Source organism: Chiloscyllium punctatum, chromosome 3 (genome assembly GCF_047496795.1).
Source record: "Chiloscyllium punctatum isolate Juve2018m chromosome 3, sChiPun1.3, whole genome shotgun sequence".
Classification (NCBI taxonomy): domain Eukaryota; kingdom Metazoa; phylum Chordata; class Chondrichthyes; order Orectolobiformes; family Hemiscylliidae; genus Chiloscyllium; species Chiloscyllium punctatum.
Genome location: NC_092741.1, coordinates 56,880,179 through 56,900,379, shown reverse-complemented (window position 1 = coordinate 56,900,379; position 20,201 = coordinate 56,880,179). Strand labels below are relative to the sequence as shown.

General features: G+C 42.0%; 1 protein-coding gene across 5 annotated transcripts; it reads right to left on the bottom strand.

Annotated features, from left to right (window-relative positions):
• Positions 1–8,335: 8,335 nt before the first annotated feature.
• smim8 (small integral membrane protein 8) lies at positions 8,336–12,815 on the bottom strand. Of its 5 annotated transcripts, none has more exons than XM_072553539.1 (3): positions 12,728–12,815; positions 10,771–10,931; positions 8,336–9,369 (listed from the first exon to the last, which is right to left on the bottom strand). In XM_072553539.1, the coding sequence occupies exons 2-3, from the start codon at positions 10,903–10,905 to the stop codon at positions 9,211–9,213; spliced, it is 294 nt and encodes a 97-aa protein (XP_072409640.1). In that variant the 5' UTR covers positions 10,906–10,931; positions 12,728–12,815; the 3' UTR covers positions 8,336–9,210. The 5 variants fall into 5 exon arrangements, with proteins under 5 accessions (XP_072409640.1, XP_072409647.1, XP_072409621.1 ...); XM_072553546.1 differs by lacking the exon at positions 12,728–12,815 and adding an exon at positions 12,582–12,679; XM_072553520.1 differs by lacking the exon at positions 12,728–12,815 and adding an exon at positions 12,400–12,493.
• Positions 12,816–20,201: the final 7,386 nt, after the last annotated feature.

The window sequence follows — 20,201 nt, the reverse complement described above, 5'->3', positions numbered from 1 at the left end:
TTGATAACACTTTAATGTTGATGTCTAGGTGCACAGCAGACATACATGTGGCTCACGGTGACCAGGGAAACGGGTCCTGGTTAAAGTCTAGCATTGTCACAGTGACGTTGCTCCAGTGAGCTGGACAGGGACAAATGAAGACAGACACAGAGGCGGATAATGGCAGTGGGGGAGAGTGGATGAGAGACTCACAGAGAGGAGAGAGGAGCAAGAGAGAAAGAGAGAGGGGTGGAAGGATGTGGGCGGGGGGGGGGGTGCTGCTGTCAGAGAAGATAGTAGGCAGAGAACAGATAAATGACCTAAAAGGAAGGGGTGAAGGAGGAGGGCAGGGGGGATGCAGAGGTAGGTAAAGAGGAAAATTGAGGTTGAATTGGGGAGGTATGGGAAATAAGTGATGATGAGAAGGCTGGGGAGGGAAGGAAAGGTAGCAAGAAGGAAAAAAAATAATGGATTGAAATTGAGGAGGAGGGGTGGGGAAGGGGAGGTAATAAGGATAGAAGCAGAAGAGCAGACAACTTCCTGGTCCAAGGTTGAATATGGACAGTCCTCGGTTATTGATGGGATGTGAGTTCAGTGGCAAAGTCAGCGTTTATTGCCAATGCCCTTGGTGTTGGGCTGCTTTCTTAACCTTGCAGTCCCTAATGGTGTAGGTTCACTCACAGCAGTGTTAAGGAGGGAGTTCCTGGATTTTGATCCAGCGCCTGTGAAGAAATGGTGATGTAGTTCCAAGTCAGGATGCTGTGTGGCTTGGAAAGGAATTTGGAGTTGGTGTGTTCCAGGCATCTGCTGCCCTTGTTGTTCAAGATGGTAATGGTCATGGATTGGGAAGGTGCTGTCTTAAGGAGCCTTAGTGGTTTGCTGCCTTGTATGTTGTAGATAGTACACACTGCCAAAACTGTGCAATGGTAGTGAAAGGCATGAAAATCGAAGATGGTGGATGTGGTACCAAGTGGGCAGCTTTGTCCTGGACAGTGTCAAACCTCTTGAGTATTGTTGAAGCTGCACTCATTCTGGGGACTATTTCCTCACACTCCTGACTCGTGCCAATTAAGATCCATGGAAAGCCCCTGAACACTGTGAATCAATTCTCATACCATGGGGGCCTCCTATCAGCAAGTGCAGTCATTGATGATAGAACTCCATGTGTCCTCTGGTGGTCCAGTCCAGCCTGTGGCTATCAAAGAAATAGTGTTTCATGACAAAGACCTCAAACACAGCACTATGCTCATGGTCTACTGGGCCACAGTTCTTCTGTGTGATTCAGAGAGGTCGATAATATACATCAGACACCTCATATCCCTGCAGAAATATCATCTGAGATGCATCGGCAAAATACAGTGATGGGTAGTCACTGTAATTAGATTAGATTCCCTACAGTGTGGAAACAGGCCCTTCAGTTCAACAAGTCCATACCGGCCCTCCGAAGAGTAACCCACCCCCCTCTGACTAATGCACCTAACACTATGGGCAGTTTAGCATGGCCAATTCACCTGACCTGCACATCTTTGGCCTGTGGGAGGAAACTGGAGCACCTGGAGGAAACCCACACAGACACAGGGAGAATGTGCAAACTCCACACAGTCCCCCGAGGCTGGAATTGAACCTGGGACCCTAGTGCTGTGAGGCAGCAGTGCTAGCCACTGAGCCACTGTGCCGCCCCTTGTCAGTGTCTTCTCACAGGCCAACATTCCCAGCTGCTGTGAAAAAGTTTTTGCTCACCTCATATTTGCTTCTTTTGAAAGTGCTTCTCAATCCATTCACAAGTGGGAAAACTTTCTCTGCACCTACTCTGTCCAGACCCGGCATGAGTCTTGAAAACTATCAAATGACCTCTTAAACCCCTCCAGTCCAATGTAAATAGTCCCAACGTTTCTGACCTATCCTCAAGTGCCTTATCCTTGTAACCATTCTCATAAAACTCTCTCCATACCATTCACATCCTTCCTATAGTGTAATGCCCAGAACCGCAGACGGCTGTTGTCTAACCAGTGTCTTATATACGTTCATCATATCCTCCCTGCTTTTGTACTCCATGTCCTATTTATGAAGCCCAGAATGCTGTATGTTTTAGTCACAATGTTAGAGACAAAAAAATCCTGCAGATGTTGGAATCCAAGATAGACAAGCACGAGGCTGGAAGAACACAGCAAGCTGCCTAGTTTGCTCTGCTCTAGCCTCCTGCTTGTCTACCATAGGTTTTAGAAACAGCTCTCTCTACCCTGCCACCTTTAATGACTTATACTGTATACATGTACACCCAGGTATCTTTGTTTTTGCACACCTTTTAGAATAGTACCCTTTATCTTATGCTGTCTCTCTACTCTTTCTACCAAAGCATAACACCTCACATTTCTCTGCACTGAACTTCATCTGCCACCTATCCACCCACTCCACCAATGTGTCAATGTCCTTTTGAAGTTAATAAATGTTTCTCCTCACAGTTTACAATTTTCCCTCGTCTTGTGTCAACCACAAACTTTGGATTTGTCCCTTTCACTGAGATCCTCCACATCTGAATCATTAATATGAAGAAAAAAAAAGTTCCAACAGTGATTCAGGAGTTCCATTACAAGCTTTCCACAGCCCTCTCCTCCTCAAAAAAACCCATTAACCATTATTCTCTGTTTCTGATTCCCTCAGCCAATTTTGGGTCTTATTGGGTTTTGTTATTTAATCATTGATACAGATTGTAATTAGCTGGCAGGCCAAGAGTAACAGTCTGCCATCTTGACCCATTTATTCAGATTCCCTTTTGTTCTTGTTTGCCAACAGCTCAATTCATGCCACAACTGGAGCCCATTAGCAAGTCTTGTGCAATAACTTCGCTTGACGCTTTATCAAATGCGTGTAGAAAATCCCAATACAAACCATTCTTATCTACCCTGCTAGACAGCTCCTCAAAAAACTTAATAGATCTGTTGAGGAGGATTTTCCTTTCAAAAAATTATGGTGAGTCTGTGAGGGAGGAGAGTTAAGAGCAGGAGTGATCACAAACTATGAGTTTTTGAAATTACCCAAATGGACTTATGTCATTGCTGCCAGTGGGCTATTTTCCATTGAACTTCAATTCTGTTCTTCATAATGAGTAAAAACCACGGAAATATTCAGCAGGTCGGGAAGTGCCGGTGGAGGATTAGAATCCATGAAACATTTGCTGCATTTTTCTCTCCCCATGCAAGTTTTCAAAGCTGAGTTTCTCAAACCTTTTCTGAATTTTATTTAAGACATCTGACATCCACAGTGTTTCACAGCTTCCCCATTCCTTTCTGAATACAATTTTTCAAAATAAAATTAGCACTTTTCCTCCCTCTGGTGGCTATTGTGCGTAGATAGGTTTCACTTTAAGAAATTCATTAAAGTAAGAATGAGACTGTTAAGAACAGGAGCAGGAATTGGTTATCCTGCCATTCAATGAGATCATGCTAATTTTCTACTTACAGTACTATTTTCCTGCATTATCTCCTACACCTTGATGTTTTATATATGTGGAAATCTATCAGCTTCATGCTGACCTATACATTTTATGCAGCTCTGAACACATCGGTTTTCAGTTCATTGAGTATTATCAAGTTACCTCCTGTTTTAATCACTGGCTAGCATTAAGCTCAGCAAAGATAACAGACAGAGCAACTGAGAGGTGCAGTAGACTCATTGTTACATTCATGGGCTTTCAATGCATTTCTGTAAAGTTCCAACACTTTTGCTATCAAAGCCACCAAAACCCTCCCGTACCAACCTTTCATTTGGAGTCTCCTATTAAAAGTGTGGCCAGCGACAATGATACACAGTGCCAGCAGCTTAACTCCTGAGCCTCCTTTGCTAGTCAACGAGATCACGGTTGATCTGTCTGTGTTTTGAATTCCACATTTGCATGTAGCCCTTGATGACTTTGTCTAAAAAAAATTAGAGGTGGTGAATAGCAAGGGAGATAGCCTTAGATTACAGAGAATATAGAGGGGCTAGTCAGATGGGCAGATCAGTGGCAAATGGAATTCAGTCTGACTAAGTCTGAAGTGATGCACTTGGGCAGGACAAGCAATGCCAGGGAATGCATGATAAATTGGAGGACCCTGGGAAGCACTAAGGGACCTTGGTGTGCATTAAGGTTGCAGGACTGTGAGGTAAATTGAGAAAGCTTACGAGCTACTTGCCTTTATTAGCCGAGGCATAGAATTTAAGAATGAGGTGGTTAAGCTGGAACTGTACAAAATGTTGGTTAAGCTACAGCTAGAGTACTGTGTTCAGTTCTGGAATTGACATTACAGGAAGGAAGTGTTAGCAGTGGAGAGGGTGCAGAGAAGATTTACCAAGAGTTGTCTGGAGAGTTTTAGTGATGAAGAGAGATTGGACAGACTGGGCTTGTTTTCCCTGTATCAGAGGATACCGAGGGGGAGCTGTGATTGAGATGGATAAAATTATGAGGCATAGACAAGAAGAAACTCTTCGCCTTGGTGAAGGAATCAATGACCTGGGGTAAAGGCTGATGGGAAGGGACAGAAGATTTAGACAAGATGGTGGGAACCTGGAACTGACTGCCTGTAAGGGTGGGAGAGGAGAAACCCACCATATACTTAAAAATGTAGATGTCCACTTGCAATGCCAAAGCATACAAGACTCTGAGCCAGATGCAGGAGAATTGGATAAGAACAGGGGACCAGCATGGACTCGATGGGTCAAACGGCTTTTACTATTTTGTAGACCTTTATGACATTTGTCTGGAAACTGCAACAATTTGATAGAGTTAATTCTGAAGACGTTCAGATTCTCAAACTTTATATTCACTACACATTCACTTTTTCTCATTGGTAAAAAAACCGCAATTGTTTGTGGGTCAGGTTCAGTCACAAAGATAAAGTTTCTGAGCTACTTTCAGGAAAAGAATTAACAGTTTACATTTAGTTAAAAATCACACAACACCAGGTTATAGTTCAACAAATTTATTTGGAAGCACTAGCTTTCAGAGCGCTGCTCCTTCATCAGGTGATTGTCGAGGATAAGATCATAAGACACAGAATTTATAGCAAAAGTTTACAGTGTGATGTAACTGAAACGATATATTGAAAAAGACCTGGATTGTTTGTTAAGTCTCTCATCTTTTAGAATGACGATGTTAGTTTCAGTTCTTTCATATGTAAATCGCAAAACTTTTTTAAAAGTTACATTCTCAAGTGAACTTTAACAATAGGTGCCATGTCAGCTCAGATAATGAACTGAAAGTGTGAGGTGTCCTGTGTGAGGCTCTCTGTGCCCCAATTTCAGACTGGTTCTATTTCTTGAAAAGGGACTTACAGAATCTTACATGGATTAATGCAGTTTTTGAGCAGAATAAAATGTAATTCTGCAAGTATAAATTCACCCCACAAACTTATATGCGGGTGTGTATGCGTGGGGGGTGGGTGTGTGTGTCTGTGAGAAAGTGTGTGAATGTGTGTGAATATAAAGGGGTATAAGTCTGTGAGAGGGTGAGTGTATAGGGTGTGTGTATGTGTGAATGCATGAGAGAAAGCCTGCATATGAGAGAGGGTCTATGTGAGTATATGGGTCTGTAGTAGTCTGTGTGTGTCTGTAGGTGTGTGTGTGTAGTGCAGTGGGATCACCTGAAGTGTGACATGAACCCAAGGTCCCGGTTAAGGTCATCCCCATGGGTACCGAACCTAGTTATCAGCCTCTGTCCTTAGAGGATGGTCACCCGAAGGTCCGAGGCTGAATGTCCCAGACCACTGAAGTGTTCTCCGAGTGGGAAGGAACACCCCTGTCTGTTGATTTTTGTGCAGTGTCCATTCATCCGTCGCCGTAGCCTTTGCTCAGTTTCACTAATGTACCATGCTTCAGGGCATCCTTGCCTGCAGCATATGAGATAGACAATATTGGCCGAGTCACATGAATACCTGCCACATACATGGTGGGAGGTGTCCCCACACGTAATGGTGGTATCCATGTCCACACTCTGACATGTCTTGCAGCCTACCATGACAGGGTTGTATAGTGTTGTCCTGAAGGACAGGCAGTTTGCTACGAAAAATGATCTGTTTGAGACTTGGTGGTTGTTCAATGGCGAGCAGTGGAGGTGTGGGGAAGGTCTTGGCAAGGTGCTCATCTTCATCGATAATGTGTTGCAGGCTGTGAAGAACATGGCGTGGTTTTCGGGTCCTGGGAAGTACTGAACAATGAAGGGTACCCTGTCGGTTGCAACTCGTGTCTGTCTCCTGAGGAGGTCTTTACGGTTTCTCGCTATGGCACGTCGGAACTGGCGGTCGATTGGTTCAGCATCGTACTCCGTTCTTATGAGGACATCCTTGAGTACTTCCAAGTGCCCATCATGTTCTTTCTCATCTGAACAGATCCTAGGTATGCGCAGGGCTTGTCCATAGGGGATATGTTTTGGATAGAAGCTGGAGAAGTGTAGCATTGTGAGGTAACCCTTGGGTTTGTGGTAGAGTGAGATGCTGAGATACACATGCTTAATGGAGATGCATGTACCCAAGAATGAGACAGATAGTAGAGAATATTCCCTGGTGAGTTTCATGATGGGTTAAAACTCATTGATATCACTGTGTAGTTGTTTCAGCGACTCCTCACCAGGGGTCCAGAGGAAGAAAATGTTCTCAATATACCTGGTGTATAATGTTGGTTGGAGGTCCCGCGTAGAGAAATCTTGTTCGAACCTGTGCATGGAAGTGTTGGCATATTGGGGTGCAAATCTGGTCCCCAAGGCTGTTCTGTGTGTCTGGATGAAGAACTGATTGTCAAAGGTGAAAATGTTGTGGTCGGGGATAAAGCAGAAGAGTTATAGGATAAAGCTCAGAGATTGGCAGTTGTCGGTGTTGAGTACTGAGGCTGTTGCCGCGATGCTGTCATTATTGGGACTGCTGGTGTAGAGTGCTGAAACGTCCATTGTGATGAGGAATGTTCCTAGTTCGATTGGTCCATGGGTGCTGAGTTTCTGTGAGAAATCTGTGGTGTCGCAACAGAAGCTGGGGGTCCCCTGTACAATGGGTTTCAAGATGCCTTTGACACAGCCAGAGAGGTTCTCACACAGGGTCCCATTGCCTGATACGATGGGATGTCCTGGTTTTCTGGCTCTTTGTATCTTCAGAAGGCAGTAGAATCACCTACACGAGAAATATGTGGCGTGAAGGTGCAAAGGGAACTCTGAAGGACTGGATCAAAAGTTTTGATCAATGTTTTTAGTTCACGGGTAGGGTTAAGTAGCTTCTGAACATGCCTTCACCTTTACAATCAATAAATGCATTTTCTGACTCACAGATACCATTATGTTCAGAAACAGTTATCAACAATTTCAGCAACGCAGAATCTAACAAACCACAAAATAATAATTAGCTTGTCATTGATTTGAGTCAGATTAGCCCGGGAGTTGGGAAAACTCCCAAGTGTTCATCTAATAGGGTCACAACCATTTTTAAAAAGGGTTGATGTCTTGTGGAAACAACACCACTACCAATTGTGTGGCAAATGCTCACTGCAGACCTGCCAGTCAATCAACACGGGCAAACTAAAATCTGACCAATCCCCTGGGCTTGGTGGTCTACATCCTGGGGTTTTAAAGGAAGTGGCAATAGAGGTTTTGCTTTTCCAGAATTCCTTAGATTTTAGAACACTCCTAAAGGGGGATTGGAAGATCAAAAGAACAACTCCATTATCCAAGTTAGGAGGAAGAGAGGAAACCAATAACTCTAGCTCAGTTAGTCTGGCGTCAGTGGTAAGGAAAATGGTCCAACCTATTATTCGCTGAGAAAATCATACTTATTTGGTGGGCTAACACAGATTTATGGAAGGGAAATTTGGTTGACAAATCAGCTGAGTTTTTTTTTAAGGATGTAACCAGTAAGAAGGAAAAATAGGAAGTAGTGATTATGTTGCTTAGATTTTCATAAAGTATTTGATAAGCTATGACAACAGGTTATGACTCAAAACTTAGACTCATTAGATAGGGGAATAATATTAGTATGGTTTGAGAATTGGTGAATTATAGAAAACAGAGCAGCAATTCATCAGCTACCTTCAGTATAGCAGAGTGTAAGGTGCTACAACAGTCACTGGTTAGGTTTAAGCTATTTACATTTTAAACAATGACTTAGAGATGAGGGGTCTGAGTGTAATATCACAGAATCCTTATAGTGTGGAAGCAAGCCATTCGGCCTCTTGACTGCACACCAACCCACCAAACAGCATTCCACTAAGCTCCCCCCCCGCCCCCCCTTCTGTGCTGTTATTTAGTGAATATCCTACTTCATGTCAACTATTTTAAATAGTACTTTCTAACAGAACAGAAGCATTTCAAGAAATGCAGAACATTGAAAAGAAACCTGAGAAGTTAAACAAAAAATAATCTTTATTTTATATGATCTTGAATGTAATTATCTCAAAGCAGGTATCTTCAATTGATTCAGAACTTGGCCAGTTGTAACTAAGGGCATCTAACAGGAGTGTTCAATTTGTTTTCTTCTCTTCAGATGCTCATGGAATTGTGGTTTATTTTCAAAATATTGTGTTTATTAGCAGCAAGTACACTTGACACAACGAACATGGATTTGAACAGAAAAATCTGGGTGTCAAGAAATTTAGCAATGAAGATGAAAAGCAAAGGTCTCCAAAAAAAATTACATGCAAATTGAGAGGCAGCTTAAAAATTTTAGGCTGCAGATAAGGAGAAAGTTTTTTAAAAGATCGAGCTTTTCATGATGGCAGACTGAAAATAATCTGCTCAATCTGTTTGACCAGAGTGGCACAGACTCTCAAACATTTATTTTCCCTTTGTCTCTTTCACTCACAGTTCTCCATAAAATAATGACACTCCTTACTGCTTTGATAACAGAAAGAGGAAATCACACGCTTTACAAGAAGGTACATTAGGTAAATGGTATCACATGCAAGAAATTGGAGGAATTCTTAAATTCAAATGTTATTACTGTACAATGTAATAATTTGAATACAATTCCCAAGAAGGTGCTATAGCTGAAGACTGAATTATACATTTATACATTATTTGGGAAAGAAAAATATATATTTGAGAATCTAAAGTAATCGAAAAATTAACCAAGAAGTTTGCTCAACGTCATTAGGACACTGGAGGCACTGATTTGTTTCATATATTCTTAGCTGTATGTTGTAACTACATAATACTAATAACATTTATATAGTTTCAGGTTTGTTGGCAGCAATATTGCTTGTCTGTTTTCATCTGGTATTTCATTCCCACTTTGAAGTCTTTTGTCTCATGTACCTTGTTCCTTCACTGTCAATCGCTTCATATAAATCTGCTTTGTTTTCAGCAGTAGCATTCAAATAAGCAACGTAACTCACACATAGTGTTATAGTCAGCAGTCCAAAAGCCATCACAGGTTTATTCTGTTGCAGGAACACAGAGAAAGAAATTAAATATTACCCAAAACAAATGGAACTTGCTTTGTCATGTGAAAGAATATTGCTATTTTGAAAACTTTGACTTATCATACCACTTTAGAGAACAATTTGTAAAATGTGATGCCTCAGTGTACAATTATTGCCTTTCAAAGAAGCAATTTCTTTTATATTGACAAATTTTGTACTTTCAAACTAAAGGAAATTAAAGAACTCAGACCACCAGAGTTGGATTTTCACATTGGTTTACAGGAGTAGGGACTACTTCTGGCTCCTGAACCTAATTCCACAGAAGGAAACAGTCATTTGTTGGGATTTTCATAGAGACACCCCCTTAATTGGCATGGAAACCAGTACACTGCCTAAGGACAGATAGCAGGCAGGATCCCAAAGCTGACAAAGTCAATATCTCTGTCTCAGGCTTGCTGCAGTGCTCCAGTGAAACTCAGCATAAGCTGGAAGAACAGCACCTTATTTTCCACTTGGGAACTCCACAGCTTTCTGGACTCACTATCGAGTTCAACAATTTTAGGGTGTTAGGCACCTTCTCCCATGTCCTTACCCCAACCCCACATACCAGGCATTGTTATCACATGGTCTGCTATTACACACCACCCATTGTTATACACTAAATTGTCCCCATTAGTAGCTATTCATTCTTCTAGGCCGATCGTTATCCACTGCTTTGTCATTCTTCTCTAATTTTGGGCTTTATCTCCACCTATCCCCTTACGCGTTTCCCCCAACCTATCTTCTGCATAAAAACCAACTTTTCCTAACTACCATGAGTTCTGAGGAAGGATCACCGGACCTGAAACATTAACTCTGATTTCTCTCCACAGATGCTGCCAGACTTGCTTCTGATTTCCAGCATCCGCAGTTTTTTTGGTTTTTTTATTGCCAAATAGTGAATAGTTTATTACTATGAAGATGTCATCGTGAAGAAATGCCTTACATTTTATCAAACTCACTTCACACTGACTGACAACCAGCACTGCAAAAAGACCCATGTAGCTCACTTGGTTCGACTGGAATCAAGGACAGAAATAAAATATCAGTGTGCCCACCTGTGACAAACTTCCATGAAAGCATGATGCAAGGGCTGACAGTCTGCCAATAAAATTATGATTAGCCAGCAGAAATTTATTTGCAATGGAGGATAACAATATTTACTGCCTACCACTGAGTAATGAGACAGGCTGATATCAAACAAAGCTTGCCACAAAGCTCAGTAGAGTTGGGAAGAAGATTGTAAATATGGAAGTAGGCACAATGGTGAACCTCCAACATGAGAGCCGGGTGTTCAATTGCTTTTTCTTGATTAACCCCGAAGACAATCCTAACTATTTAAAAGCAGAGCTGTCCAAAGTTAAGTGGCAATTTCCTTACAGGTTTAATGAAGAGCTCTGGATTAACAGCTCGGAAGAGACTGGTGGTTCGGATCCCTCTCAATCCTGGACTTTTGTAACCAGCACTCTTCGGGGGCTCTGTCTTGGCATCAGTTGGATCGGATGAAGATGACATAGCTTACAACTGTCCAATTTATGAACCTGAGCACAAATATGGTAAACGTCATTAAGGTAACAGATTATCCCCAAGAGGCTTCATGGGAACATTATAAAACAAATTATGACACCGAGCCACATAAGATCATTATCAATCAAATAACCAAAAGCTTCATCGAAAAAATAAGTAATAAGGAGTGTTTTCAAAGAAGAAACTGAGGTGGAAAGGATTACGAAAAGAATTCCAAAGGTCGCTGAAGGTGTGGCCATCAGTGGGGGACTGGACACAAATTGGAGACAGACACGAAGTCAGAACCAGAGGAGCATAGATATCCTGCCAAAGCGTGTGGTCCGAGGAAATTAGAAATAGGAATGGAAGCAGTCATGGAGAGATTTGAAAGAAGGATGAGAATTTTAAGATCAAGATGATGCTTTATTGGGAGCCAAAATGAGTACAAGGATGAACAGGATTTGGTGCAAGTTAGGAGATGGGCAGTATGGTTTGGATGACCTCGGGTTTAGAGTGGGTTGAATGGATGAATGGGAGGGTGGCTCAGTGGTTAGCACTGTCGCCTCACAAAGCCCGCGACACTGGTTTGATTCCAGCCTTGAGTCACTGACTGTGTGGAGTTTACACATTCTCACTGTGTCTGTGTGGGTCTCCTCCCACAGTTCAAAGATGTGCAGGTTAGTTTGACTGACCATGTTAAATTGCCCATACTGTTGATGGATGTGTAGGTTAGGTGAATTTTTCATGAGAAATGCAGTGATACAGGAATATGGTCAGGAGGCGGGTGTGGGTGGGATGCTCTTTGAAAGCTTAGTGCAGACCCAATGGGCCAAGTTGGCTTCCAAATTCCAGGGATTCCAAGAATGCGGGAGACCTACCGGGTGTATGTTGGAACAGTTAAGTCTTAAAGAAGCAAAGTGATGTGTGGGAGTTTCAGCAGCAGCTGAGCTGAGATGGGGCAGTGTTACAGAGGTGCATCATTGCAGGGTGAAAAGTGACAAAGGCTGCAAACAAACTGGCTCAATGTCAGCCTGATGCCCCAGAGAGGGATGAAGTGAGTAAAAGTTCTATGCAGATGGAGCTGAGGGGGTCTCTATTTAGAGAAGGAGGGCACTAAACTAACATTTTCTGCTCATTGTAACATAATCCAACACTGTTCACTCCAAACATTAAAATAAAGGTCAAGTCAATAACACAGAAATAGCTGCAAACACATCAAGGGAAACGAGTCGATAATGACCTTTCTGAAAGTCGCGTATACTGAAGTGACAGTATAAGAGTAGTTTAAGTACTCTTCTAAGATAGGTTCGTTTGCAATACACTCGACAGCAATCAATCCAATGCATCAAAGCATTTCCTCCCCTGGGGGTTGAGTGATAAAAATAATGATTTTGAATAATCATCATTATCCTGAATATTTGCAGGGTCAATGCTCCCTGTAAGGTTTATTCCTTGCTTGCCTGCTTACACATCAGCCTGACATTTGGAGTCAATGTAACAAACCTCACTCTGTCTCAGCAGAAACACAACAATCTACTGCCCAGCTTCTTCCTGCCGACAAGCTGCACCAAAATCAGGCTGAACCTGCACTTTATCCTTCTACATGACTGCCAGCGCCACCGTATGCTTGGAGGATACCATAACAAATAAACTCAACTATTTCATCCCCCCCCAGACTACTGTACCTGCAACTTCAGGGAAAGCCCTGCCTGGATGACTCATCCAATGTATTTTCACCTCGGAAGTTATGGTGATGATAAGACATAATATTAAATAGTAGCCAAGCTACTCAAATCCCTTTATCATTGCCAAAACAATCACTGAAAAACACCTTTCACTGTGATTCCAGTTGTGGTGCAGCTTTCGAGTTGATCTGGGCTCCTTCACATGTAAGTAGTTACAACTTGGGCTACCACACCTCCCACTAATGCTGAATTGTCTAAGGCACACCCACCCCCACCCCGCCACCCGGAAGTCACCCCATGACATTGTTTCACATATAATCCTACAATGTGAAATTCAAAACATTTGGATCAAGTGTCATATCACTAAGTTTGCTCCCCAAGCTCCCCTTTCAAATTTTAAAGAAAGGTGCATTTTAAAAAATATATTTTTCATCTACTGCAATCATATGTTGGCCTCTGTAATTCTATTCTCCACAGAAACAAAACCTGATAGCTTGTATCTACCTGCATTAAATTATTTTCTGTTGGGTGGGGGAGATTTATACTTAATTGGCTATAAAATAACTTCAATTTCCAGTCAACCAGATTTATAGGGTTGTCCTGGTCAGGTCACCATTCATAACGAAGTAATTGAATTGATAGCACAATAAAATGTATATGGATATTTAATAGGAAATAAATATGACCTGATAGCCATGCAGAGGTGTGGCTGCAGGATGATAAGCATTTGGTCCTGAATATAGGGGGGTACATGGCACTCAAGAAAATTAGGAAGCTAGGGAAAGGTGGAGGGGTTGCACACTTAATGAAGGACGGCATTTGTATAATAGATATTATCTTGGTTCAGAAGATTGAGATATAGAATCAGTTTGGGTAGAAATGCAGGATTGTAGGGAACATATGAGAAAGTGACCTGTAATTTGGGATTGCGTATACAAGAAGGAATATTGAGAACATGTGATATGGGGATGGTAATAATCATATACTTTAACCCATATGTAAACTGGAAAAGTCAGATTGGCAGCAATAACCTGAACAAAGAGTTCATAGCATACATCCAAGTTTCTTGGAGTGACACATTTTGGAACTGAACAAAGAGCAGGTTATATTTGACTTGGTATTGTGTAATATGATGGAATTAACTAATGGCCTTAGATCCCTTTTACCAGCAACCACAATATAATTGCATTTTACATCTAGTACAAGTATTAGATTTTCTACTAATATTTTAAACTTAAACAAGGGCAACAAATGAAGGCTGAGCTAGCTGAATTGAACTGGCATTTAAGAGTGGGGAAAGATCAATAGAGACCTAAATGCAATCAACTAAGGAAACATTTCAGAATGCTCAGAATATTTATAGGGAGCGTCCACCATCTGTTGTTAACTCAAGAAGTAAGGGAAAACATTAAACCCAAGGAAGAAAAATCAATTATTCTGCAAAGATGAATGGCAAGCCAGATGATTTGTCAAAATATAAAAAAACTTCATTGAGCACCCTTGGCCTCCGAACTGTCCTGCTCAACCCTTTATCCTACCCTTTATCATCCTTACCCAATCCTTGTTGCAGCTTGGCACCCACAGCGTCATAGAGTCATAAAGATGTACAGCATCGAAACAGACCTTTCGGTCCAACTCGTCCGTGCCGACCAAGTGTCCCAACCTAATATAGTCCCATTTATCAGCACCCGGCCCATATCCCTCCAAACCCTTCCTATTCATATACCCATCCAGATGCCTTTTAAATGTTGCAATTGTACCAGCCTCCACCACTTTCTCTAGCAGCTCATTCCATACATGCACCACCCTCTGCGTGACAAAGCTGCCCCTTAGGTGCCTTTTATTTCTTTCCCTCTCACCCTAAACCTATGCCCTCTAGACCATTTACTGACTCCCAACATGAGCTGCTTCGGCAGAGGTTAATCTTTCTTCTGTCATACAGCTTCCTCTGCCTGTGCCTCTTGATCTTTTCTAAGGCCACCATGACCCAGCCTTGTACTGTAATTTCTTGTACTGACTTGACAAGCCAGCACCTGAGTTCATTGTAACAGCTCAAACATTTCCCTGCTGTTCTAACAAAATTCTTCATTCAAGAGAAGTCATTCATACTTGCTCCAAATCCACCAGCAAGACTCCCTGGAGATGCACCTATCCAGGCAAATGCGGAGTATTCCATTACACTCCTGACTCAAATATTGTTGGTGGTGCAAAAGCTAAGGGGAGTCAGGAGGTGAGTTACCCGCTGCAGTATTCTTAACCTCTGACCTGCTTTTGTATCCACTATGTTTGTATGGCTAATCCAGTTCTGATCAATTGTAACTCCCAAGATGTTGAAAGTAGGGATTCAGTGATAGTAGTGCCATTGAATGTCAAAGAGTGTGGTTGGATCCATTCTTGTTGGAGAGGTCATTGACTGTCACTTATGCATCATGAATGCCATTTCCACTTCTCAGCCCCAATCTGGATAATGTCCAGGTCTTGCTGCACCTGGAATTGGACTACTTTAGTATCTGAGGAGTCGTGACTGGTGCTGAACCTTGTGTGGTCACCAATGAACATCCCCACCTCTGACCTGATGATGGAGGGAAGGTCATTGTTGAAGCACCTGAGGATGGATGAACCTGGGACATTATCATGAGGAGCTCCTGCAGAGAAGTCCTGGAGCTGAGATTTCTAACCTCAAGCAGCCACAACCATCTTCCTTTGTGTTCAACATTACTCCTGCCAGCAGAAGGTTTTCTCCTGATACCCATTGACTCCGGTTTTGCTGGGGCTCCACAATGCCACACGCAGTCAGCTGTGGCATTGGTGTCTTAGGCAGTCACTCATTTGTCTGTAGTATAGAATCCTGACAGTGTGGAAACAGGCCATTAGGCCCAACAAGTCCACACCGACCCTCCAAAAAGTAACCCACCCAGATCTGTTCCCCTAACCTATTACTCCACATTTACCCTAACTAATGCACCTAACCCACATATGCCTGAACATTATGGACAATTCAGCAGGACCAATTCACCTTAGCTGCATATCTTTGGACTGTGGGAGGAAACCAGAGCACGCAGAGAAAACCCACGCAGACACAGGGAGAATGTGCAAACTCCATACAGACAGTCGCCCGAGGCTGGAATCAAACCTGGCATTCCTGGCATTGTGAGGCAGCAGTGCAAACCACTGAGCCACCATGCTGCTGCTATGTTTGGAGCAAGGCTGGAATGAGGTCAGGAGTGGGATGGTCCTGGTAGAATCCAAATTGGGTATCAGTGAGCAGGTTACTGCTAAACAAGTGCTGCTTGATAGTACTGTTGATGGCACATTCCAATACCTTAGTGATGGGAATTTTGTAGCGAGTTACTGCATTCCTCAGCACTGAGTATTACATTCGTGCCATCATTGTATTAGGTAACAAGAAGCCTGTAGCTTTAAGGCTTGTTTGAGAATCTGCCAAACAATTACTGTGCTTGACTACTAACTTTTTTTATTGTTATGTATCAACTTGCACAGAATAAAATGATCTATAAAGTAAATGTTTGTGTGTTACTATGATGTGGGAGTAAGTGAGAATCACTTCAGGGTCAGACCTCTCCTGGATGAGTCACCTTGTTCTGGTTAAAGGGCGGAACATTCCTGGACCCATTTTCCATTTGACTGCACAAATATTTTATCATTCAAACTCATTTGTTAAGTTTAGGTCTTTGAATGCCAGCATTAAGGTATAAAATTAAATTCATTTTTGACTACAGAGTGAAATTAAAGCAACATTCAAGGCACCAATCAAAATAAAAGTAAATGGATGAATCGGTAAGACGGACTCAAAATGCACAATTATATATAGCCAAGAAATGTAAATTGTAATTGAAAAAGTATAAACAGACAAAAAAGTGTACATAAGGATTAATAAGGTAGCAATGTCATCCCACAAATTTCCACATGCCAGTTGTGATTCCATGTTCTGCCCAACTTCAAAATGTTCAAACCACTGAAAGTGCCATTTTCAATTATTTTATTCAACAGCCACACTTTTGCTTTGAAATTCGCTTCATGGGGAGTTCCAATCAATGAAGCGAGGAATTTCTAACATATAGCTTCCTCAATAGATGAATATAGAATAGGATAAGAAACATAATCACAGATTAGCTTTCTGTTTGTGTTCCTTTTTGGGAAGTACCCAATCTCAACCATCACCTTACTGTGTTCCACCGATGAAAAGTGTGTGAGTGTGAATGTTGGACAACGGGGTTGATAAAGCTGCAGTAACTGCAATGGTCAGATAGCATGCTTACTGTCAAGGCTTATGCATGGGGAAGGAACACTTGAGGAAATTAATTGTCCTTGCCTCAGTCATTATCTTATGGAATGGGTGAATATAAGATAATTAGAGGTAGAAAGTGAGAACAAGATATTATTGATTTCAAAGCTGCATTGAAACAGCTATTTTTCTTGAATAGCTTTGTAAATGCTATTCAAGACTGCAATATTAGCATAATGTTCCAATGACACTGAGGTTGATTCATACCTGATGTCATCTATCAATAGAACTTCTTTCATCACCTGAAAGGTGAGTAAATAGCCCATGTGTGTTTTAAAATGAAAAGGAAGGTAACTGATACATATCACTGCACAATTATATCACATATTAAAATTACATTCTGGATTTTTTGGTCACAAAGACTGAAGCTGTTGTTAATTTGGAAAAAAAAACTATTTGAGATAAGCACTTTTTAAATTTTGCAATCACTCTGACTGGAACAGTCTGCAATATAGCAAAAATGTAATGGATATATTCAACACCTGTCATTCAAGAACATTGGTCAATTGAAGCATGAGTTGCAGTTATAGGCAATTGTCATCAGTACTCTGAATTATAAAGCCCCATTGGGAGCAGGGGAGTGTTGACTTCAGTCTATATTTAGAATATGCAACTACTATACAGTCACTTCATTTGTTATAATTTCTAAAGGGTTAGAATACAAGGGCAAGGGTGTACTGCTGAGACTGTATAAGGGCTGAAAAATGTGTTGCTGGAAAAGTGCAGCAGGTCAGGCAGCATCCAAGGAGCAGGAGAATCGACGTTTCGGGCATAAGCCCTTCTTCAGGAAAAACTGAGACTGTATTAGGCTCTAGTTAAACTGTTTTTGGAATATTGTGAACAAGGAAGGATGTGCTGACCTTTGAAAGGGTCCAGAGGAGGCTTCCAGGGATGAAGGGTTTGTCAAATGAGGAATGGTGAATGTTATGACACTTCAAGTGTTCATCCAAATACATTATAAAGGTTATGAGGTTTCCTGCTTCAACTACCCTCCCATGCAGTACATTCCAGATCCCCAACCACCCTGTGAGTGAAAAAAGCCTTTCGAGAAAGCCCTCTAAACCTCTTGCTTTTAACTTTAAACTTTTTCTTGATCTGAACTAAGGGGAGCAGCTGTTTTCTATCCACCCTGTCCATGCACTTCGTAATCTTATACAATTCTGTCAGGTTCTCCCCTCAGCCTTGACTGTTCCAAAGAAAACAGCCTAAGCCTATCCAGCCTCTCTTCATGGCTGAAATGCTTCATCCCAGGCACCATCCTGGTGGAACCCAAAATAATTGCGGATGCTGTAAATCACAGAAACAAAAACAGAAGTTGCTGGGAAAGCTCAGCCGGTCTGGCAGCATCTGTGAAGATAAATCAAAGTTTACATTTTGGGTCTGGTGAGGAAGGGTCTCTGGACCTGAAACATTCACTCTGATTTCTCTTCAGAGATGCTACCAGACCTGCCGAGCATTCCCAGTAACTTCTGTTTTCATAACATCCTGGTGAGTCTCCTTTGCATGCACTCCAGTGACCAGAACTGGACACAGTACTCCAGCTGTGGCCTAACTAGAATTCAATACAGCTCCAACATCCTGCTCTTATAATCTGTATTATGACTAATAAAAGCAATCATCCCATATACCTCTTTAGCTAACCCATTCACTCATCCATTCACATTCAGGGAGCTGTGGACAAACACCCCAAGATCCCTATATGATTATGTTGAATGTTATCATGATTGAATAGAGTCAAAGAGTCATAGAGTTCTATAGCCTTGAAAACAAGCCCTGCAAGCCATCTTGATATTGCCACCCAGTTTTACACAATTTAAACTAGCTCCATTTCCCTGCATTTTGTCCATATCCATCCAGACCTATTCCATCCATGTACACATTTAAACGTTTATTGAATAGAAAATTGTACTCACTTCCACCACTACCTCAAGAGCCTGTTCCAGACACTCTCCAGCCTCTGTGTGAAAAAACTGCCCTTCTGGACCCTTTTATATTTCTTTCCTCTCACTTTAAACCTCTGCCCTCCAGTTTTAGACACCCCTACTGTGGGGAAAAGCTCTTGACTATCTGTCTTATCTATTCCTCTCATGATTTTATAGACATCTATAAAGTCATCCTTCCGTCTTCACACTACAGGAAATAAAGTTCCAGCCTATCCAACTCAAACCTTCCAGTCTAGGTAGCATCGTAGCAAATCTTTTCTGTGCTCTTTCTAGTTTAATAATATATTGAGAGAGCATCAGATGCTGTGGAGGCTTCCAACAGTTTGTAACCTTAATGTTAACTTTACAGCAGGAGAAACATAAAAAGGTCAAACCCAGTAAACTCCATTTGCAGTTGGAATTAAAAAGAGGATGTTGGCCTCAGCAGCACCAAAACATTTTCAGTCAATGAAAAGTGACTTCCTGTGACTCAGTTCCACTGAAAGTGGATGGTAAATAAGCTTTGCCTGGGTGGCTGTAGGCAATGATGCTGAGCTGTAAGATGGTGAAGACAATGCTCCTTCTGATGAATAGATCTTCATTACATCCCATCACATACACTTGTTGCATACTCCACTTGTCCAGATCCTCTATCTAAACCTTTGGCCTATTTTCTAAGGACTTGTATCCCTCTGCTCCCTGCCCATTCATGTATCTGCCTGGAGACATCTTAAATGATGCAATTGTTCCCTCCCCTACCACCTCCACTGGCAACGTGTTCCAGGCCCCCACCACCCTCTGCGTGAGGAACTTTCCATGTATATCTCCCCTAAACATTTCCCCTCTCACTTTGAACTCATGACCCCTAATAATTGAGTCCCCCACTCTGGGAAAGAGTTTCTTGCTATCCACCCTATCTACACCTCTCATGATTTTGTACGCCTCAATCAGGTCCCCCCAAACCTCTGTCTTTTTAAGGAAAATAATCCTAATCTACTCAACCTCTCTTCATAGCTAACACCCTCCATACCAGGCAACATCCTGGTGAACCTCCTCTGCACCCTTTCCAAAGCATCCACATTCTTTTGGTAATGTGGCGAAATGAACTGTATGCAGTATTCCAAATGTGGCTGAGCCAAAGTCTTATACAACTGTAACATGACCTAACCAACTCTTGCCCCGTCTGATGAAGGAAAGCATGCCGTATACCTTCTTGACCACTCCACTGATCTGCATTGCCACCTTCAGGGAACAATAGGCCTGAACACCCAGATCTTTGTGGACCTCAATTTTCCCCAGGATGTTTCCATTTACTGTTTAGTTCGCTCTTAAACTGCATCTTCTAAACTGCGTCACCTCGTACTTGTCCGGATTGAGCTCCATCTGTCATTT